Genomic DNA, 24,369 nt, shown 5'->3' with positions numbered 1-24,369 from the left:
TTTAAGAAAAGAAGTAACAAGTTAAATTTGATATTTTTACAAAAGTATATATTTAATACTTCAAGAGGCTTTGAGAAATTATTAAACTGAACTGTACCTATTTACCTTTACTAGAAAGCGCTCTTTAAATGAGTGTGACAATTCTTGGTCACTCTCTGATTCTGAATTTGAGAGATCTTTATAATTCTTTTTGGTTCTTGCTGCTCTTCTTGGAAGTCTGGTTCTCCCATCAGGAGCTATCTCCTCCCTCTGCTTGGTGTTTTTTTTGTATGCCTTTAAGAGAAAAATTCCTGAATATTACTAGATCAATATTTAAGATAGAAAAAATACAAGCTACTTGCTATAAAATTGACACTAGACATATATAAAATATTTGGTCAGAATAAAATGATTCTTGATTAATAGATTTTGAATATATTTCCAGCTAAAAGCACATTAAAAATAGGCTCTTAGTTGAGCTTTCACTGTACCTTGCAAACATATATTAAGTGTTTTCCATATTAAAGCATTTGATACCTGTTATCACACAGAATGAAACAGACTAAAAATAAGGCCAACATGATTCTAAAAAACACAAGTCAAGAGAGGTGTGCAAAGACAGAACAATTATGGAAAATAAGCAATTGATAGGAAGAAAATTATGAGATGGCAAATGAATTATTTTTATATGATAAGAAAAAAATAACTTTAAGGGAATGTTTGAACACAAAACTTCTTACTTTACCATTTTAGATCTTGGTTGACCCTTATCCAAGGATGGTCCTGCAATTTAGGAAAATAAGGTTAAATTTTTCAAATATATAAAAACTGGCATTAAGTTTCTTAGAGCCATGTATAAATTAAAAATCATTAAAAACAAGAGCGTATATCCTTTTTTAAAATTTTGTTTCTTCATGTGGCTTTAAGCCACCAGGACATAGCCCCCCATCCCCCACACACACACATAAATCTTTATTGTTCTGTTGAAGAATCTGGCCATCAGGTTGACAGGCTGCTTGGGGAGCATTCCCTTCCTCCAAGCTTCCTGCCCTATCCCTTGGTACTGGGGATTGATCCCAGTGGGTTCCTCTGCCACTGAGCTACGCACATCCCTGTTTGTATTTATTTGAGACAGGGTCTCACCAAACTGCTGAGGCTGGCCTTGAATTTATGATCCTTCTCTTTCAGCCTCCCAAGACACTGGGATTACAGGAACATACCACCACATGTAGCCATTCCCCTGAACTCTAGTTAGTATTCGTGGTACCACATCATAGATGGGAAAGAATCCATCTTTAAACGCATTCAGAATTTTAAATTTCAAGAATTGATACTCTTACTATATAGTGTTTGGTATAGTATGAATTGCCAATCTTCCTGCCTCTCCTTATTTTATATTCCCAAACTTCTTAAACATGTAAAAGCATTTGTAATATAAATTATAAAGTGAACAGCCATTAGTTTAGTACTCAATTTAAGAAACAGATTATGAATGGTATTGATCTACTTACATATGTTCTTTAATAGTCCTCCATATCCTCTCTGCTAAAAGGTAATTACTATCCTGAAATCTGTTTCTCATTCACTTGATTTAAAAAAGACTTGTTTCACAGATATGTAACTCTAAATATAATAAGCTTTGTAAGATTAATGTCATGTCCTATTCCATGATTTGCTTTGTTTTCCATACATTGTTATGTTTCTAAGATTTACCCATATTATCGATAGTAGTTTTAGTTCCACTTCCCTTTTTTCCTTTCCAAGGATAATATCTTTTTAAATATGCACTGAAGCCTAAGAAATGAGATCATCCAAGTCAAAGGAGTAAAGTTTATTTGGAAGAAAGGTCTTCTAATCCTGGCAATTAACTTATATACATATTAACTTGTCACTTAATCATTTAAACAAAGTAATTCACATAGAAGTTCAATTTTATAAGTATTTAATGATTATAGTATTTAATCTCTAAAATCTTGAGAATTTCCAGTCTTCTGCTTTTTAAGAAATGTATTCATTTGTATATCTTCCCATTAAACTGTGAGCCTCCTGAGGTCATGTGAGCCTTACCATGTTTCTCCTGGGCTTATAACACACAGTTTCAAACTCCAGATTCCATGACTAGATCTAGCCTCACCTTTCATTATTGTTACAAATAAAATCTATGTATGTTACAACTACCCCCATTCTGCATTCCCTGAATATACTATGCTGTTTTATAATCCTGTCCCTTTTACCTATGATAATCTTGCTCCTTTCCTTTCTGACGTATTTGGTTGGACTCTCACATTTTGAGATTCAGCCTCATTTCTAAGTATATTCCCCAATTCATTTTTGTCTAATTTTAATTCTCTTTAAGCCATTTCACCCTGTTAGCAGTCATTGGTTATTTTTATTCTAAAACTAAATAAAAGCTAATTCCCTTGAAATAAATATAAATTCAATTGAAAAACAGTTGTCTTCTTTTAAAAATGAAGTATATAAAGTCTTTGTCTTTTAGCAAACATTGACATTGATATTCAGCTACAAAAATGGTAATTATCTTTAGCCAAAACCTATAACTCAAACTTGTATTCAACTACTTCAATAGATTCATTTTCACAAAAACAGAAACCATACTCTCGGAAAATATTTTTTGTAAGACTTGAAAATTGTTTTCCTTCTGATATGTTTTTATTGCATCCAAATGAATTCCTAAAAAGCATGTAAGCTGGCTACAGCAGAGAACCAGGATGCTGAGAAGAAAATATATATAATAAATGCAAATAATCGTAAATAGATGAAAGTGTCAAGGCTCAAATTCTGGTTTTGTTTAAGGATTCTGAGTTTACGAGTACTTTGTGTACTATTTACAATAACCAATTAGCTCAGCAGCAGTTAAGTGAGCCATGAGTAAAAAAGTGATGAAAGTATGTCATGAACCAAGGACCACATTAAATCAAATTTTGTGTCCTTACAGTCCTATTAAAAATTAATTTAAATATAACCATAGTGGACAAAACAAAAACATAACTACTATAGTGATTTGTCCGATTTGTAGGGAATATATTGTTGTAAATGGTCTACATATAAAAGTATACTTATCAAACAATAAAACATTTAACACAATCAAAATGATAAATTTGCATTATTTCTCTAATACTTTCTTACTTGATTTCCCGTTTTCACATTTCTTCACATTTTTATTTCTGCTATAGTCTATTAGCTGTGGTTTTGATTTTGGTTCTTTTAGCCAGCTAATATCTGTCTTGCTGTCATCACACCTATATTCTGTTTCAGTATCACTGAAGAGATTTTTCTTTTTATGATTTGTGATAATCTATTTTTAAAAAAAGATTTGAAAGAGATGAAGAAATATCTTATTAAAGGAGTTTAAGTCAACACCTTCTCCCCCCAAAATCCAGGAAATCTAACTTCTCCTTTTTTTTAACATACCAACTTAAGGATTGGCATTAAAGATCTATTCAAGAAAGTAACTCAGAAATACAGATCAGATAGTGAGATTTATATTTTGATGATAGTGTTAATTAAAAAAATCAAAACAATATACTTCCAGAGATATAACCTAACACTGTTAAAGAAAACAACAGAAGTTCTTATATTAAGATGGATAATTTCATAAGGGAATGAAAAAAATAATGATTTTTGGGGGGATGAGGTATCAGGGATTGAACTACTGAGCCACATCCCCAGCCCTATTTTGTATTTTATTTAGAGACAAGGTCCCACCAAGTTGCTTAGCAACTCTATTTTGCTGAGGCTGGGTTTGAACTTGAGACCCTCCTGTCTCAGCCACTGGGATTACAGGTGTGTGCCACTGCACCCAGCAAAAAATAAAAATATTTTTCCCCATTTCTTTGATGAGAATCTTTGGCATTAAAATGTATTAAAATAAATGCTATTTTTATAGAATACATTAGGATATTATAACTTACCCTTTCATCTTTTGTTTTGAGAGAAGGTTGAAGTTCATCATGATTCCGTGAACCTACCCTTAAGCAAAAATAATAATTAATGTAAAAATATCTGTTATGATTGTTTTCTTAAGCAACATGCACTGGACAATTAGATCTCAGTTTTCAGCCTCAACTCTTTCACTAATTAGCTATATAATTCTGGCCAGGTAACTTATCCTCTCAACTTAGTAAGTTATAAAATAATGTGTATGGATTGAAGAAATACACAACTACAATTCAAAGTATAGATAATTTGCATATTAACTGAAAAAGTAAATGTTGAAGTAGCAGAATCATGATAGAAATAATCATGACAACCTGGGAATGGAACCACCAATTGACCCATCTATATCCCTCTCCTCAGACTATATCCAAAGGACTTAAAAACAGCATACTACAGGGACACAGCCACATTAATGTTTATAGCAGCACAATTCACAATAGCTAAACTGTGGAGCCAACCTAGATGCCCTTCAGTGGATGAATGGATAAAAAAATGTGGCATATATACACAATGGAATATTACTCAGCATTAAAAGAGAATAAAATCATGGCATTTGCAGGTAAATGGATGGGGTTGGAGAAGATAATGCTAAGTGAAGGTAGCCAATCCCAAATAAACAAATGCTGAATGTTTTTTCTGATATAAGGAGGCTGACTCATAGTGGAGTAGGAAAGGGGAGCATGGGAGGATTAGATGAATTCTAGATAGGGAAGAGGGGTGGGAGGGAAAGGGAAGGGATTAGCAAGGACAGTGGAATGTGATGGATATCATTATCCAAAGTACATGTATGAAGACTCGAATTGGGTGTCAACATACTTTATATACAGAAATGAAAATTGTGGTATATATGTGTAATAAGAATTGTAATGCAAAAAACCCCCCCACAAAGTCCATGTATAAAGGCATGAATTGGTGTTAACATACTCTACATACGAAGATATGAAAAACTGTTCTCTATATGTGAATTAAGAATTGTAATGCATTCCACTGTCATGTATTTAAAAAAATAAAATCAATAAAACTAAAAAAAAATAATCATGACAGTAGCATTTTAATTTCATTCCTCTCCTATGTTAAAAACTCTTAGAGAAACAGAGTGAGGACAAGCTACTTAAGAGGGGAAAAAGTTAAAATTGTTTTAATCTGACCTATGTTATTAAAATAAAAACACCTACAATTTCATTGAATTATCCACACATGCTTCTGTAGCTGTAGCTTGAAATTCTTGGATCTATATGGTGAATAAACATTAAAAATAAAGAGTATTCTTAGTGTCAAGGTAAACAAAAATTAAGGAATAAGCACAAAATCTAGTTTCTGTCATTTCTTAGAATCATAAAAATTGAAAATAAAATTTAAAATGATACAATAAATACAATAAAATACACTCAAAGCAAAACAAATGAAAGTATTTGTTTTAAACCTGTCCCAGCAAAAAAAAAAAATATTTTCTTGATAGAATAAGTTTTCTACTTTTCCCACTCATTTCTTTCCACCTTATCTGCAAAACATTTAGAAAAACCCTAGAGATACCCTAGCTGGTTATCCAAATATATTTTCACATATTTAAAAAAATTTTAAAGTACATCTATAAGAAGATGCACATCAAAAACACTCATAACTGTATAATACATGCAAAATAACTACTGAATAAGTACAAAATAAACATTAATTTCTAGCTTACTCCGAGTTTTATAATAGGATCATCAGCTCCATTCAAATTAAAATTATAAACATCATTCCTGTGAAATTAAATACAAATGTTAGTTCCATTATAAAAGAAATGTTTAGTTTCTTTAAATATGAAAAAAATGAAAAGATTAATAAAAAATTACTTACAATGGGCATTCAGAAGTAACATTAACAAAAGTAGTCTTCAGTTTTCTGTAACTTTTTTTCTGAACTTTTTCCTAAATACAAAAGGTTTACATAAACCATTTAAACTTAGACTACTACTGACCACATAGCAAACAAATCACATATGCAATTAAATATTCATCTATTTAACATTTCCATGTGCACTTACACTACTATAAATCTGGCATTTATAACATTTTCCTTAATGTGAGTTAATAAACATATACCTCAAAAAATTAAATCACCACCTGTAAAGATACCTGCACTCCCATGTTCCTTGTGACATTATTTTAATATCTAAGAGAAACAACCTAAAGTGTGTACTGACAGATGAATGGATAAGGAAACTAATAAACACACACACACTCACACACACACACACACACACACAAACAAATACACAAGAATGTTAGTCAGCTTTAAAACAAAGAGATAGTACCATTTATCACAACATCTATATACATAGAGGGTATTATGTCAAATGAAATTAAGGCAGACAGAAAGAAACCTGCATGATTTCACATGTGGAATGTAAAGTTTGAATATATAGAAATAGTAAAATGGTGGTCATGAGTGGGGCAAGGAGAAGGAAATGAGAAGTTGATTAAAGGATAATAGGTAGGGATTAATCAATTCTAGAGTCTAATATAGAAAATGAGGACTACAGTTAATAATATTATATTGTATTCAGTTTTTTCCCATAAAAATCATATTTTAGGTGTTTTGTGAAACACACATACAGGTGAATAATGTGAAATAATGGATGTGTTCATTTTCTTGGCTACAATAATCATTTCACTATGTAATATCATCATTTCATGCACCTTAAATATATAAAAGGAAAATATCAAACATCCACACTAGAAAAATGATTTAAATGCATGTATTAATTATTTGGGGGAAAATATGTGTACAATTATTCACATAGATTATAGCTCAAAATATATTCAACCAGATCACAAATTACTGAGGGCAGTAAAGACGTTAAACAAAATTTAATGAATTAATATTTGTATTGATTTATTACATTTAACTATGGTTAAGTAATATTGCTAAATAACTAATCAAAATAATCAGAAGACTAATTTAACATCTGGTAAGTTATAAATATTAAAATCTAAAACATTCATTTTAATTTGTGATTTATTTTCAATTTAAAATTTTGGCTATCTCATATAGAATTATTTGCATTATTCTCAAAACTCTCTCTATATATATATCATTCCTCTGATCACTTATCTGACTTACCCAGTGTTCAGGTATGTATGTTTATTTCTCTTTTGTGTACCAGTAATACCAGCTAGGTATTACAGAACATCATATAAAACAGGATATGCAAATGTTAATACATGTATGTATTATAGATGTACAAAGGTGAACAAAGATGTTAAAAGAAGATATAAAGATGACTCAAGACAGTTACACCCTAGTAAGACAGGAGAAGGGAAAACCTTGTAGTAATGAATAAAATAATTTTAAAAGCACAAAAAAATTATTTATTTCCAATTGAATATATTTTTTCTTTGGTCAGGGGACCTTGGAAACTTTTCACAAAGAAGACAGACTCAAAAGCAAGACTCCCAATGAATATTAAGATCTTGGTAATCAAAAAAGAAGGAATGAGAATTTGAGTTCTTTCCAAAAAAGGTTAAAGAGAATAAGTAATGTACTAATGAATGGATTGGCACAGAAACATATTACACTATAAACAAAGAGAATTACATAAAGACTATCGTAACAGTTCAGGAATCAGAAATTAGAACTGAAAGACAATAGGAGTTGTCATAAAGGAGAAAAGATTCAAAAGAACTTACAGAGGGTAAACTTCAGAATTTGATAAAATTACAGAAAGTAATTTTAAATAATAAATTTAAGAAAACTATTTTTGCCTCAATGAAGATAAAATATTTTTTTTTTTACCAAATCAGGACTTAAGAAGGACCTGTAATTGTCAAGACAGATGGGATAAGTTAGCGCAAAATAAAATAAAAAAAAAAAACAACCCAGTGATATGGACATACTGAATCATGTACAAAAAAGTAAAATATTGAGCTTATATAAAAGAAGCATCCAATTCCTTCTTAATACTAATTTAGTGTCTACAGTCAAATATCAAGTTTGACTACAGGTTTGGTGAAATTAAATAAAGGATACCTACCTTACTAAGTTGTAGGTCAGATTTGTTTAAAAAACCACTATAAAAAAACATTGACAATATTTAAAGAGCAATTAAATATTGATTATTTCTCAAAAGTTATTTTATATAAGGCAAAACATATTTTGGTCACTAACACTATATTCAATATTTTATGAATAACCAAAATGCCACAGCTATATTTTTCAGCTTTCCTAAGAGAAAATAGCAGCTAAAATAGTTAATTATAAGTTGAATCATTAGTGAAGCAGGAAGTAGCAAACAATTTTTAAAAAATGGTTTTGCCCTGAAGGTCATTTTTAAATGTCAGAATTAATTAATTTTAATTAAATTAACAGGGCAAGGATTAATTTTAATTTGAATTAACAACCTGACAGCTGCATGCAGTGGCATATGCTTGTGATCCCAGCAACTGGCAGGCTGAAGCAGGAGGATTACAAGTTCAAGATCAGACTCAGTAATTATTAAGGCCCTAAGCAACTCAGTCACTGTCTCAAGACAAAAATAAATAAATAGCATTGGGGATATAGCTCAGTGGTAAGGCACCCCTGGGTTCAATCCCCAGTACCAAAATAACAACCTGATAGTTCATAAATGAACATTTTGTATTAAAGGAATTAACCTTAAGATAATAAGGAATACATTAGTTACTATGTTAAAATAATTCATTTAAATAAGCTCACTTAAACTTCATATTTCATTAAGCAACATATTTAAATTTAGTTTTACTCAGTACTCTCAGTACTAGAGTCCATAAATAAAATTGTAAGATACTCGCATCCTAAAGATTTACTTCTAAAATAGTATACTGTATTGATATGGCATTATTTGATACTTTATAAAATGTAACCAATCACTAGAATGGCACATTTAAAATTTAATTTCCCTCCTGCTTAATCTAAACAGCTATTGCTCATAACAACTATATGTTTTCTACTGGATAGTTACATGATTTGAATGCATACTTAAAACTAACATTTAAAAAAATAATTCAGTTGTTAGCTGTTAGAAAAATATTTATGTCTAAAATTTTAATCAACATACCCATCCATCAAAGACTCCTTTAATTTTCTTGAAGACTTCATGTCATCTTTTGGTTTGTATCTCTTATTAATTTGGCTTATTAAGGTTTCTGCTGCATTAGTAAATTCTTTTCCTTTTGACTTTTCTCTCTGAAACAATTTGTAAGTTACTTTAAAACTCTCCCAGTTGACTTTCAAAGAAGAATAAAGGCTAAATATAAAAATTCAAGAAAAATTTGGTTCTATATATATCTACAAAGAAAAATAAAAAGGGCCAAAATTAGTTAATAAGTTGGGTTTTGTAAAGCATTAGAACCAACCAGGACAAGACTTTAACATAAAAGCTATGCAGAATGCTCTATAGAGTAGTTTCTTTATTCTATACATGAGAATAAAAATAAACTTTAGGAAAAAGAAGCCAGTTATTTGAAAAGTTCAATAAAATTGATAAGCTTCTAGCCAAATTAAGGGAGGGAGAGAGAAAAATACTATTTTTTTATAACTTTCTTTTTACATGTAGTGCTGAGGATCGAACCCATTGCCTCACGCACGCTAGACAAGCGCTCTACCACTGAGCCACAATCCCAGCACAAGTTACTAATATTGATAAAGGAAGAGGGGCCATCATTTTAGACCACCTGGACATTAAAGTGGTAAAAAGAATATTATGAACTCCATGTCTACAAATTTTATAACTATATAAAATGGACAAATTTCTTGTAAGATACAAGGTATCAAAACTTGTGCAAGAATAAATGGATCATTTTAATATTCCTGTATGTATGAAAGAAAGTGAATCTATAATTAATCTCCTAAAACAAAAAGTGCCTGACTTAGATGGGTTAATGGTAAATTCTACCAAATACTTAAGGAAGAAATGATACTAAATCTCCACAATCTTCCAAGAGAGAGAGAAGCGGAATACATTCTAAGTCTTTCTATGAGGCAAGTATGACACTAATGCCAAAACCCAAGACATTAAAAAGAGAAATCTACAGACCAGTGTCTTTCATAAACACAGATGCAAAAATTCTCAACAAATTATTTGCAAATCAAGTCCAATAATGTACTAAAAAAAAACCTATGCACCACTACCAAATGGTATTCTGGTATGCAAGAAATATCAACAGATACACAAAAAGCATTTGACAAAATCCAACATCCACTCATGCAGCTTAATAAAACTTCATGTGTATATATACCACGTTTTATTTACCCAATAATTTACTGGTGAATACCTCAGCTCATTCCATAGTTTGACTACTGTGATCCGTGCTGCTATAAACATGCGTATGCATGTATCACTGTTGTATGATGATTTTAATTCTTTAGGATATACCAAGGAGTGGTATATCTGGGTCATATGGTAGTACTATGTCAATCTTTGGAGGAAAGCTCCATACCGATTTTTATAGTGGTTGTACTACTTTACAATCTCCTCTAAATCCTTTGTTTGTATTCTTGATGACTGCCATTCTGACTGCTGTGAGATGAGATCTAAATATGGTTTTGATTTGTATTTCCCTAAATGCTAATTATGTTGAAAACTTTTTCATATATTTGTTGGCCATTTGTATTTCTTCTTTTGAGAAGTGTTTAATTCATTTGCCCATTTATTATTGGATTATTTGTTGTTGTTGTTGTTGCTGTTTTGGTTTAAGTGTTTTTGAGTTCTTTATATATTCTGGATATTAATCCTCTAAGAAAAGGGGTTCACAAAAATTTGCCCCCATTCTCTAGGTCCTTTCTTCACATTCTTGTTTCCTTTGCTGTGCAGAAGCTTTACAATTTGATGCCAATTTTATTAACTCTTGGCATAATTTCCTTAGCTTTATAGGTCATATTTAGAAATTCACTGCCTGTGCCTATAAGCTGGAATGTCTACTGTAAGTTTTCTTCTAGGAGTTGCATTGTTTCTGGCCTAATTCCTTGGTCTTTGATCCACTGAGTTAATTTCTGTGCACAGTAAGAGATAAGAGTCTAGTTTCATTTTTGTACATATGGATAACCAGTTTGGGTTCCCAGCACCATTTCTTTTTTTTTTTTTTTAAAGAGAGAGTGAGAGAGGAGAGAATTTTTTTAATATTTATTTTTTAGTTCTCGGCGAACACAACATCTTTGTTGGTATGTGGTGCTGAGGATCGAACCCGGGCCGCACGCATGCCAGGCGAGCACGCTACCGCTTGAGCCACATCCCCAGCCCCCCAGCACCATTTCTTAAAAGGCTGCTTCTCCAATGTGTTTCTGGCACCTTTGTCAAGTAGCAGATGACTATACATGTGTGGGTTTGTCTCTGCATTATCTATTATGCACCACTGGTCCATGTGTCTGTTTTTTATGCCAGTACCATGCAGTTCTTTTTACTATAGTTCTGTGCTATAATTTGAGGTCAGGTATTATGCTTTTTGGCTTAGAATTTCTTTGGATATTCTGGGTCTTGTTTTCTTCCAGATGAATTTTAGGACTATTATTTTCTAGATTAATGAAGGATGTTATTGTTATTTTGATGGGAATTGCAGTGAATCTGTATATTACTTTTGGAGTTACAGCCATTTATTTGCACAATATTAATTCTGCTTCTCTATGAACAATTTCTTTCTTCCATGATGTATAGTTTTCATTGTATAGGTCTTTTACTTCCTTGGTAGAGATTTATTCCTAGGTTTTAAAAATGACTATGGTGAAAAATTCCTTTACTGACTTCTTTCTCAGCAGATACGTTATTGATATTGGAAAGCTACTGATTTTAGTATGTTGATATTATAATATGCCACTTTGCTGAAGTTATTAGTTATAACAGTAGAGTTTTTTTTGATCTTCTGAGTATAGAATCATATCATTTGCAAATAGTGATAAATTGACTTCTTCCTTTTCTATTTTTATTCCTTTTATTTTCTTCTCTAGTCTAATGGCTCTGGATAGAATTTCTAGCACCACATTAAATAGGAGTGATGAGATGGACATCTTTGTCTTATTGCAGAATTTAAAGGAAATGACTTCAGTTTTGCCCTATTTACTATGAGATTAACTTTAGATTTTTCATATACAGTCTTCATGTTGTTGGGGTAGGTTCCTTCAATTCCTACTTTCTTCAGTATTTTTATTATGAATGGGTGCTAAATTTTATCAAAGGGCTTCTCTTCATCTGTTGAGAGGAATGATTTTGTGCTTAATTACATTAATGTGATGAATTACATTACTGATTTGAATATGTTAAACCATCTTACCTATCTGTGATAAAACCAACGTGGTCATGATGTACAATCTCCTTAATATGTTGAATATGGTTTGCTAATATTTAATTAAGGATTTTTACATGTAAGTTCATCAGGGATATTAGTGTGTAGTTTGCTTTCCTTGATGTGTCCTTATCTGGCTTTCATCTGTGAGTGATACTGGCTTCATAGAATTTAGAATTTGGAAGTGTTCCATTGCTATCTATTTCATAGAAGTTTAGGAACAATGACATTAGTTTTTCCTTAGATGTGGCAGAATTCAGCTGAGAATACATCTGATCCTGGGCTCTTGATAGTTTTTTTTTTAAATTACTGCTTCTCTCTCATTACTAGTAATGCTGCTTAGATTCTCTGTCTTCCTGGTTCAATTTAGGCAGGTCATATGTGTCTATAAATGTATCCATATCTTCTAGGTCTTCCAATTTGTTGAATTTTTAAAAAACTCCCTAATGATCCACTGGATTTCTGTGACGTCTGTGATGATTCTCCTTTTTCAACTCTAACTTTACTGAGTCTTCTTTTTCTTTTGGTTAGATTGACTAAAGGCTTATTAATCTTGTTTATCTCTTCAAAAATCATTTCATTGATCCTTTGTATTTTTTATTCTCAATTTCATTGATTTCAGCTATTATCTTAACTGTTTCCTTCTACTGGTTTGGGAATTGGTTTGTTCTTATTTTTCAAGGGTCTTGAGATGCATCATTAGGTTGTTTATTGGGGATCTAATTTTCTTAAATAGGCACTCATAACTATACTTTCCTCTTAGAACTGTCTTCAATGGTGTCCCAGAGGTTCTGAAATGTTGTATCACTGTTTCATTTCAGAATTTTTTTTTACCTTTTCCCCTGATTTCTTCTACTACCCACTCATCATTTAAAACTATATTGTTTAATCTCCATATTTTTATACGTTTATGCCATATGTTATATAGTCTGATAGTTTTCTGATGTTGATCTCTAATTCTATTATCTGATAAGATGGAAGAAATTGGGGCTGGGGTAGTGGCTCATTGGTAGAGTACTTGCCTAGCATGTATGGGGCACCTAAAACTAAAAAATAAATGTTTTAGAAAAAGATGGAAGAAATTATATCAATTTTTTTTGTATTTGCTGAGAGTTTCTTTGTGGCCTGGAATATGGTCTATCTTGGAGAAGGTTCCATGAGCTACTGAGAAGACTGTGTATTCAGCTGTTGTTGGATGAAATATTCTATAGATGTCTCTTAAGTCCACTTGATTTATAATATTTTTCAGGAGTCTTTCCTGAGTTTATATCTGGATGACCTTTCTAACGGTGACAGAGGTATGTTAAAATCACCTAGGATGTACTGGGGTCTGAGGCTTTAATTCAAGTAGTTTCTTTTTTATATAATTAGTTGCACCAATGTTTGAGGCATAAATATTTATGATTGTTCCTTTACCAGTTTGAAGTGATCTTCTGACTCTTCTGATTGATTTTAATTTAAAGTCTGCTTTGTCAGATATGACAGTAGCTACCCCTGCTTGCTTTTGGACTTCATTCACATAGTACATCAATTTCTATCCCTTTCACTTTCAGCCTGTGACTGTCTTTGCCTGTAAGGTGAGTCCCTTAGAAACAACATAGTTGGATCTTATTTTTTGGTCCATTCTGCCAGCTTATGTCTTTCAATTGGAGAGCTGAGACCATTTATATCAAAAGTTGTTATATCAAAAGTTGTTATAGAGTTGTTATTAATATAGGTTTATTAATTCCTGCCATTTTGATTTATTTGTATTGTTTTATTTGGTCCTGTTTCTCATTTGCTTAGCTATTGTTCAAATGAGATTTGTTCATTTGTGAGCTCTGGGGTTGTTTTTTATTTTTCTGTATGGAGAATCTTTAATTCTGTATGCTGGCTCAGTATACCAGCATTCCAATCTTATCACAGAAGAATTTTATTTTTCCTTTGATTATGAAGAATAGCTTTGCTAGATATAGCAATCTTGGTTGACAGCTACTTTTTCAGGACTTGGAACATCAGCATTCCAAGTCTTCCTGGCTTTTAGAGACTGTGCTCTGAAATCCAGAGTAATTCTAGTTGGCTTGCCTCTATATGAGATCTGACGTTTTTCTCTTGGAGCTTTTAAAATCCTATCCTTGCTCTGTATGTTAGGCATTTTAATTATAATGTGTTTGAGAGAAGTTTTTTTTTTTCTTCCTTGTCTAGTTGGGATTCTGAATGTAGCCTATATCTAGATGTTCATCTAATTGTCAAGGTTTAGAAGATTTTTCTGTAATTATTTACCTGAAGAAGTTGTCCTCTCCATTAGCCAGCATCTCACAACTTGCCTCAATTCTAATGAATTAAACTTCGTCTACTAATGTTGTCCCAGATGTCTTGTATATTCTGGTCATAGTTTCTTATGTTCTTTAATATTGCCTGAATGTTCAAGCCTGGCCACTTTTATTTTCCAACTCAGATTCTGTCTTCAGCATGGTCTACTCTATTAGACTTTCACCTGCACATTTGGATCTTTTTTAATATCTCTATGTTCTTAATCAATTTCTCATTCATATCCTGTACTGGCTCCTTAATTCATTCAGTTGTTTTTCTGTGTTCTCTTGGAATTCATTGATCATTTTTATAATTATTCTTTTGAATTCTTTATCTAGAATTTCATCCACTTCAATATCTTTGAGGTCAATTGCTGGTGAACCTTAGCAGGTATTTTATTACCCTGTTTTCTCATATTTCTTTTATTCCTGTGTTAGGTTTTAGGCACATGTTTGAATGGGTTTCTCTTCCACTCTTACATGTGAGCCTTCTTAAGACACAGACTTGCTAAAGCATCCTAGAATGATCTAGATTGAGACCCCCTTCATAAGTGTGGCATCCACAGCCTTTGTGTTACATCTCCGTTTTTATTGTAGCAGTGGATGTCTATGAGTAGAACCTAAGGGCTTACTCTCATCCCTTTCTACTTGGGGATTGGTCATTAGTTTGGGTTTTTGTCTCTTCTGTTCTTAGTATTAAAGTATAGCTGAAGTTTGAATATTAATATGTATATGAAGCAAGGTATGTGCAACCCTTTGGCTGAGTTTAGTTTAGTTCAGCACCAGAGTCTCTACCCTGTCAACTCCTCATGTCCTTGTAGGTCCTTAGCATCTCACAATATAGGGGAAACAAACAATAGCAATAACCAACAAACAAAATACAGCATTACAATAAGTACCCAGTTCCTAGTATGACATCTATAATATTAATTACCATAACAAAGAGGAATGGAGGAATCAGCACATGCCAACAGAAAAACAATAAATAACCATGAACTAGAGTGAGCATTAAAGCAAAGAGCAGGTGTCAACTATGTTATCCACAGCAGTAATTCCAAGAGCATGGATGGTGGGTGCAGGAGTTATATAAACCAGTTCTAAAAGATGGTGTAAATACAGTTTATTGAGAGAAAAGAAAATATAAGAAAGTAGAAGTGAGTTTACAACGTTTAAAAGGGAACACAGAATGCAGAAGAGATGTAGTAGGTGATGGTTATAAAGGAGGGAGGAGAAAAATATGAAAAAAGAAAAAGAAGAAAGTTTTGCTGTTAGCAGAGGAAAAAAAGGAAAGAAACCAATAAAAACAAAACCTAAATAAATAAATCAAAACCCCTAACTCTCAAAACACAAGATGAGAAAAAATAACTGTTCACAATGACCAAATTATGGAATCAACCCAGATGTCCATCAGCAAATGAATGTATCAAGAAAATGTGGTATATATACACAATGGAGTTCTACTCAGCCATAAAGAGTAAAACAATGGCTTTTTCTGGTACATGGATGGAAATGGAGAAAATCATGCTAAGTGAAATAAGCCAGACTTAGAAAATCAAAAGCCAAAAATTCTCTCTCATTTGTGGAAACTAGAGCAAAATAAGGGGTAAGAAGGTGGCAAGAAAGGAGATTGAACATCATAAAGATACATGGCAGATCAGTGTAGTGGAAGGAAGAGAATGAGATAGAGGGAAGAAAGAGGGAAAGGGGTATAAATATGGGATAATTATGTTTTAATAAAAAATACTAAAAATGAGAAATACGGATATACACAATCAGCACAGCAAGTGTGTGTGTATGTGTGTGCACACACGCACGTGTGCGGAAAAAAATGATTCTTAATGAAAAATAAAGTGTTTCCACTGATGTGGTCAAAATGGTCAGCAAGAGACAGAGAATGAGAGACCGCACAAAAGCAAATGAATTGCAGCATTCCTCTAATATACCATCTTGAATCTCCACACAATCAAGGGCTGAAGATTCTTAACCTCTTCCTCTTTTTTGTGTTGCTTTCACTGAGCTAGCCATTGGAGTGGCCTAAGTCTGAGGCTCATGGAAATAGCTCAGCTTCCCTTCTTACCATATAAGATAGGATGCAGTTGGAAGTACTGTTAATTGGAGTTGTCCACACAGACCAGATCAATGCACTCCCAAGACAGGGCTGCTGCAGAGTTCAATGAGGGGATTTCCAGGGGCTGGAGTTTAGGTCTATTCAGGCTTTAGGGGCTTTGCTGGGTGGTGTCTGCTCTGGAGAGATTAGATTAACACAACAGGGGGCCAGGCAGTTGCTCTGCTCTGAAAATTGGGATCTCAGGAACCTCCCTAGAATTCTACTCATGGGACAGGGGAGTCCATCCTCCAACCTCTCTGCTGCCCATAAACACAGCCTTCCCAGGCTTAGCACCTGAGTGTATTCACATCTCCCTGTTCAAATTCCTGACCCTCTTCATCGGGTCTTCTGAGCTGCCAGACTTGTAGGAAAAGCAACTTGGGCTCCCCTTTGTTTTTCTGACTTGAATTCCCCCTGGTACAATCTTTTCTGTGCCTCTTCCATTCACATTCTGATAGGTACATCCTAAGCCACATAGTAGGCATTTGCCTGGGCATCGTGGAAATGTTTGCTCTGCCCTTGAGGTTCCATAGCAGCAGCTACAGCATGTTTGCCTCAGGATGACTACTACCTCAGTTCTCCCTAGCCACAGAGCACTTTTCAAACACCAGTTCATTATTTTCAAACACCAGTTCAATACAGCATCTGGATCAGCTAAGTTCATGCTGCTTTTCTGATCTATAGGTTTTTCCATACCAAATCTGTCCATTTTGCTTCTCTGTGTTCTGAGGTGGACCCATGCCTCTGCCTCTACTACAAATGGGCTGGCTCAAATGTACTCTTTCTTCTTTGTTCAAGGCACCCAAATTTCTGAGTCTCTAAGACACTCTGACTATCCAGTATTGAATTTTTGTGAAATCACTCTTTCACTCTCTTGAGAAACAGTACTCCCGCTACTTGAATCCTGAGCCTCAAAGCAATTAGGAATGCAGCATTCCTCTAATCTACCATCTTGAATCTCCTCCCAGTAACGTTTTTATAAATAGCAACAAAATTAAAAACACAATTTATATTAGCACCCCCCACACACCAAATGAATTGCTTTAGGTATAATTCTAACAAAACATGTATGTGACTACACAATTCTGATGCAAGAAATCAGAGATGATCAAATGAACAGAGAGATATTCCACATATATGTATAGGAAGTTCAATACTGTCAAGGTGTCAGTTCTTCCTAACTTGATCTACAAATTTTATGCAATCCCAACGAGAATCCTAGGCAAGCTATTTTGTGGTTATGAGCAAATAGATTGCTAAGTTTATACAGAAAAGCAAAATCCCAGAAAAACCAACAGAATAATGAAGAATAAAAAGTCAGAAGACTGACATTACATGACTTCAAATCATATAAAAATGTTACGATAATCAACACGGTGTAGTAACAGCAGCATAGACAAAGGATCAACAGAACAGCATAGACAAAGAGCCCAGAAATAGACTCCCATGAATAATGTCAACTGATCTTTGACAAAGGAATAAAGGCAATTCAATGGAGACAGGATTATCTTTTCAACATATGGTGCTGGAACAACTAAATATCCACTTCGAAAAAAAAAACACCCCCCAAAAAACACAACAAACCCCCCCCCAAAAAACAAAACCTAGACACACACAGACCTTATACCTTTCATAAAAATTAACTTAAAATGATTCATAGCCTTAAACTATAAAACAAGAAAACTCCTAGCAGATGACATATAAGAAAATCTAGGTTATCTTGGGTTTGTCAGTGCCTTTTAAATACAACATCAAGCCCTTCAATAGATGAATGGATTAAAAAATGTGGCATTTATACACAATGGAGTATTACTGTGCAATAAGAAATGACAAAATCATAGAATTTGGAGGGAAATGGATGGCATTAGAGCAGATTATGCTAAGCGAAGCTAGCCAATCCTTAAAAAACAAATGCCAAATGTCTTCTTTGATATAAGGGGAGTAACCAAGGACAGGGTAGAGACGAAGAGCTTGAGAAGAAGATTAACATTAAACAGGGATGATAGGCGGGAGGGAAAGGGAGAGAGAAGGGAAATTGCATGGAATTGGAAGGTGAGCCTCAGGGTTATACACAATTACATATAAGAGGAAAGGAGGGGTAGGAGAAAAATTATATAAGTGGAAGAAACGATTTATAGTAGAGGGGGTGGAGAGAGAGAAGGGGAGGGGAGGGGAGGGGGGATAGTGGAGAATGGGATAGACAGCAGAATACATCAGTCACTAGAAAGGCAATTTGTAAATCAATGGAAATGTAACTGATGTGACACAGCAATCTGTATACGGGGTAAAAATGGGAGTTCATAACCCACTTGAATCAATCTGTGAAATATGGTATATTAAGAACTATGTAATGTTTTGAACAACCAACAATAAAATAAAAAATAAATAAATAAATAAATAAAGTTTTACTGGAAAACAAAAAAAAATACAACATCAAAAGCACAAATCATGAAAAAAAAATAAGACTTCATTCAAATTAAAAACTTAGAACCATTTAGAGAATGACCCAGACTGGGAGAAAATACTTGCACAACAGCTGTTTGATAAAGGACTGGTATCTAAAATATACACAGAACTCTTAAATAAAACACAAAAATATCACATCAAGCCAATTTTTAAATGCGAAACAGTCTTAAGTGACAACTCACCAAACAAAATATACAGGTCAGATGGCAAAATATGGACGTATATACAACATCCTGTCATTAGAAATCTGCAAATTAAAATACTACACAACAAACTCCCAATCCTTGCTGCCAGGAATGCAAGGGTATGGCTACTTTGGAAGACAGCAGTTTTTGTTGGTGGTGTTTTTGTTTTGTTTTGTTTTGTTCTGTTTTTTAACAAAACTGAACATACTCTTACCATATGATTCGGCAATCATGCTCCCTGGTATTTCTCCCAAATGAATTAAAAATTGATGTCCACACAGAAACCTGCACATAAATGTTTTGTGGTTTTATTCATGACTGCCAACATGTGAAAGCAACCAAGCAAATTCAAAAGGTGAAAATAAACCTTGTTAAATCCACAAAATGGAATATAATTCAGTACTAAAAAAAAAAAAAAAAAAAAGAAACAACAACCAAAACAGCCACGCAAAGACATTAAGAGACCTCCAATGCATTTGCTAATTGAAAGAAACCTCTGAAAAGACTATATACTATAAAATTCCAAAAACATGACATTCTGGAAAGAAAAAAAAAAGCTATGGATGTAGTAAAAAGAATAGTGGTTTCCTAGGATTTTGGCAGGAGAAATGAATAAGTGCAGCATGGGAATTTTAAGGCAATGAAACGATTTTGTATGATACTGTAATAGTGTATACATGTTATCACATATTTATCAAAGCACACAGAATATACAACAGAGATTGAACTTTAGTTAATAATGGACTTTAGTTAATAATCATAATGTTTCGATAATGATTCATCAATTCTAACAAATACATGACTTAAATGCAAGATGTTAATATGGGAAATGGATAAGGGAAAATATGATGTCTCTTTACTTTCTACTCATTTTTTTTTTGTAAATGTGAAACTCTCCTAACAAAGTCTATTAACTTTAAAAAAAGTATCAGTATAATTTTAAAATTCTAACAATACTCTTAAAGATATAAGGTCTCCTGATTTTATATTTACTTTTTTTCCTAAATAAAAGGTATTTGGAGTTTTTTTAATTGTAGCAATATAGGCATAGTAAACTTTTTAACCATTTTGAAGTCCATATGCTTTTATAAATAAGTAATAAATTATCATGTACTATACTTCTTGAGATTATCAGCATGAAGACATGGTTTACTCGTCTTAATAAAACATACAGTAAAAATAAGCCTCCTTTAAAATAGTGTGAGGAGAAATGGACGTTGGGATGAGGTTTCTGCAGGGCTGGAGGGGCTCAGGCAGGGGTCAACTCTGCTTCAGGAGTGGTTTTGCAGAGGAGGACAGAGCTCAACCAGGTGGGGAAGGTCAGAACAGAGGAAATTGTCACAGGGTGGTGGGGAGGAGTGTTCAGGGATGTGTCATGTCCCGTCCCCTCCCAGGGAGAGAACACAGCCTGGTGCATATAAGAATGGAAGGTAATTGGATTCAACTGGAGTGTGGGTGGTTACTGAGGGGCTGTCTTCCCCTGAGTCCCCTTCAAATTGGGTTCAGTCCCTTCTCTGATCACATTGTCCTCCTACAGGCCCTGACTGGACTGCTGGCCACGCTGTTAAGACTTGCTTCTCTCTTTAAGGTCTTGTCTTTTGTTCCATGGTAACCTAGTCCCTCCCACATAGTAGTGAGATAGGAATTTGGAGGTGCAGAAAGCAAAATTAAAAAGTCCAAGTCCCCAAAGAGGAGGGCCCAGGAGCTGTGGGAATGCAGGGAATGCCCATGAACGTTGGAAGTGAAACATGAACTCCCCAGCAACCCAGCCATGCTCTCAGCCCTTGTCCTGGGTGGTCCACATTCGCCCTTCCTTGAAAAAAAGCAACACCAAGTTCAAAACAAAGGCTAGAAAAACTGGTACAAAACTGTGCAACTCCACCCTGACTTCAGTCCTCCTGTCCAGTCCCTAGCTACGGTCCCCAGACCAAGGGGGCTAGCTGACGCTCCCTTTCCACCAGCAGATCCTGCTCTTGTCACAGAGTAGCTGTAAGGGGTGTATGTGTCAAGGTCACCTCCCCTTTATCCCTTCTGTTAAGGAGATGGCAAGCAGAGCCTACGTGTGGTGATACCCTGGCCTAGATAAGCTGTAGAAATAATTAAAGAGAAACTGGAAGGTCAGAGTAGACCCCATTCTCCCTTGAATGTATTCTTGCTTTCCTAAATAAATCTGTCTGTAACCTCAAAAAAAATAGTGTGATTTCAGAACTTTCAATATCATTAGAGCCAGGGTGAGAAATCTGAACTACAGAGATTTACTCTGTGATATACTAAGTAGGAAGGCAAAGTCAGACCGATGATTACTTTAGAGTGATCCATTAAACTGGCAGGAAATATTGTGTAGTGATACAGAAAGTACAAAGAAACGACGAGAACCTCTGAAAACTGCAGATTTTTAAAATATCACACCACAGCTTAGAATAGAGGATTAAGTTTCTGCACTTCCAGAAAAAAAGAAATAACTAGATCAGGAAAATTTTGTGAAATGTTTCTAATATTCTTACCCCACCAAAAAAAAGTTTCAAATTAAAAATTAAACGACATAACTGTGTTTGGACAGTTGGAATCTTACTTCCTCTAAGATTGAGGGAACTAAATAGCAGCTAAGAGCCTAAAGAGAAAAGAACACCATACTACGAATCAAAAAAAAAAAAAAAAAAAAAAAACCAACCTAAAAATCCCAAAGGAATATATGGAAGAAAGCACACAAATTAAACATGAAAAGTAGATTGTAGGTTAAAAAAAATTTTAAAGGAGGCTGTCAACAAATTAAATAATGTCTAGATCACAAGGTATAAACATTTTACATTGACTCCAGAAATCTGACAACTCAGGTATTAGTATTTTCAGAGGATAAATGAAAATCTAAACCTAAAAAAAACTATCATAGGATGGCAAAAAGCAAATTGTGTTATTGGCAATAAAATGTATTCTGATTAAAACTTTTCCTTAATCTGTATCTTGATAGCAATTACAAAAAGTCATGACAACTTTTACAAAAAGTAAAATTTTTCTTCTGTGTAAGTGTGATGCAGAGTAATTTAAACTGTGTTGGAGATGTAATACTTAGATGATTTAGTCTGAAAAATAAAGCTGGGGCTCCAATAAGAATTAGCAACAATTGCAGAAGACAGTCTCTTCTAAGTTATTTACATCATTTCCTGCAAACCCTTTTAAAGATTTAATGCGTTCATCCAAGAAGTGTTTAAGATGCTACTATGAGTAATATAGGACATGCAGGAAAACAAAGTCTGAATAAACACAAGCCCTACTCTTTGGTAGGTTAGTTATAGAGGAAAAACAAAAATAACCATTTATAAAAACGAAGAAAGAATTGCTTGGTATGTATATTCAAAAGGAGAGAATGGGAGGAACCCAAAGAGAAGTGATAGAAACTTCAGGGTTCACTTATTCTACACATGTCTGCATGGGTCAAATACTGATCTATCAGAGCTGGGATTAAGGAGAAATATGGATCAAATACTGTTCTATCAGGGCTGGGATTAGGGAGAAATGAGTAAGGAGGATAAGGGGAAACCTACTCTCAGGGTTTATACATTCAATCAAAGAATAAGGCATTACACACATTAAATATGCAGCAATCAACTTTCACTTTATGTAATTAAGTAGGCACCTTACTGGTATGAAGACATCAAAACTCACTGAAAGCTCACCATTTGTTTTTCTTTCAATTCCCAGGAATTAAGTTCCGAAGTCACTGCTTTCCCTGATTTTCTCTGACTTTTCACATTTTTTCTAGGAGAAGGGCTTTTATCACAAATAGCAGTATTCACATCTTTTGACAATATGTATTTCTTCCTATAGATCAGAGATTCTTCAATTGTCTTATTTAGAAGAACTGACTTAAAAGTTGTTTCAGATTCAATGTGCCAGTCACTCTGCTTGGTATTTTCAGTATTCTGCTCTGAATACTGTGGATGATTTTGTTGTTGATCGTTTCTTTTGCACAATTCTTCTGCTTTGTATACTTTGTTAGGCTCCACTATTTCTTTCGTATATTTTGCATTTTCTGTTTCTTCAGAATCATCATCAGATATAGAAGATGATTTTTGTTTAGTATATTGCTTGTTGATATCAATATCTAATGGAAAGACAAGAAATTAATTCTTAAATAAAACGCATAAATTTATAATATTTTTTTATTTTTTGCAGTAATGGGAATTGAACCCAGGTATGCTCTACCGTTGAGATACATCCCAGTTCCTTTTTTATTTTGAGACAGGGTCTCACTAAATTTCCAAGGCTGGCCTCAAACTTGCAATCTTCCTGCCTTAGCCTATTGAGTAGCTGGGATTATAGTGTGCCATTGTGCCTGGAAATAATTAAAATTTGTTAAAACCCAAAATACTTGTTAGACATCCAAGGAAGTTATTATTTCTTTGTACTACCACCACATGCATACAAAGCTATGTTTCACCTTGATTGAATGTTTCTCCTGAAAAAGTATCGACTCTTTGGTTATCACATAGTTTAATAGTTGTTACAGGTGTCCAACATGCCCATTTCGAGTTCATTTTATTTTCACAGATGTTGTCTAAAACACCAGGCAGCCTAGAAAATAAATTCATTTGCTTAATATATTACTAAAAATTAGCATATGACTCTTAAGACCTTGACTTTTATTTAGCCAATGTTTATTGAAAACAGTCTGTTTAAACATGAAAATAATTTCATAAGACATGACAAAAATTAAAATTTATAATTGTCTGATTAAAAAATTAGAAAAGTACTACTACTCCAACTACTTGAATATCCACCTAAATATATCTCACTTTTCATACATTCTACTGTGTATTTAAACCAAGTTAAATTTTTTCACATTCATACATTACATTTAAAAAATCTCATCTTTTTTTTTTAAAGAGAGAGGAGAGAGAGAGAGAGAGAGAATTTTTTAATATTTATTTTTTAGTTCTCGGCGGACACAACATCTTTGTTGGTATGTGGTGTTGAGGATTGAACCCGGGCCCCACATGCCTGCCAGGCGAGCGCGCTACCGCTTGAGCCACATCCCCAGCCCAAAATCTCATCCTTTTAAAATCTCTCAACTTGAAAAGAGTTATGTTGGTTAATATGGAAATAAGTATAGA

General features: G+C 33.5%; 1 protein-coding gene across 1 annotated transcript in view; it reads right to left on the bottom strand.

Annotated features, from left to right (window-relative positions):
- Positions 1-24,369, bottom strand: part of SYCP2 (synaptonemal complex protein 2) — an 88,948-nt gene that overhangs the window by 12,812 nt on the left and 51,767 nt on the right. The window contains exons 22-32 of the mRNA XM_081291963.1: positions 23,697-23,830; positions 22,933-23,360; positions 8,993-9,120; positions 7,952-7,988; positions 5,776-5,846; positions 5,621-5,678; positions 5,112-5,167; positions 3,912-3,969; positions 3,127-3,295; positions 725-762; positions 106-273 (exon numbers count right to left, since the gene is read on the bottom strand). Of these exons, the coding sequence (XP_081148089.1) occupies positions 106-273; positions 725-762; positions 3,127-3,295; positions 3,912-3,969; positions 5,112-5,167; positions 5,621-5,678; positions 5,776-5,846; positions 7,952-7,988; positions 8,993-9,120; positions 22,933-23,360; positions 23,697-23,830 (1,345 nt within the window). The remainder of the gene's footprint in view (positions 1-105; positions 274-724; positions 763-3,126; positions 3,296-3,911; positions 3,970-5,111; positions 5,168-5,620; positions 5,679-5,775; positions 5,847-7,951; positions 7,989-8,992; positions 9,121-22,932; positions 23,361-23,696; positions 23,831-24,369) is intronic.

Source organism: Spermophilus citellus (assembly GCF_964194105.1).
Source record: "Spermophilus citellus genome assembly, chromosome: 4".
Lineage (NCBI taxonomy): Eukaryota > Metazoa > Chordata > Mammalia > Rodentia > Sciuridae > Spermophilus > Spermophilus citellus.
This window is presented reverse-complemented; position numbering and strand designations above follow the sequence as displayed.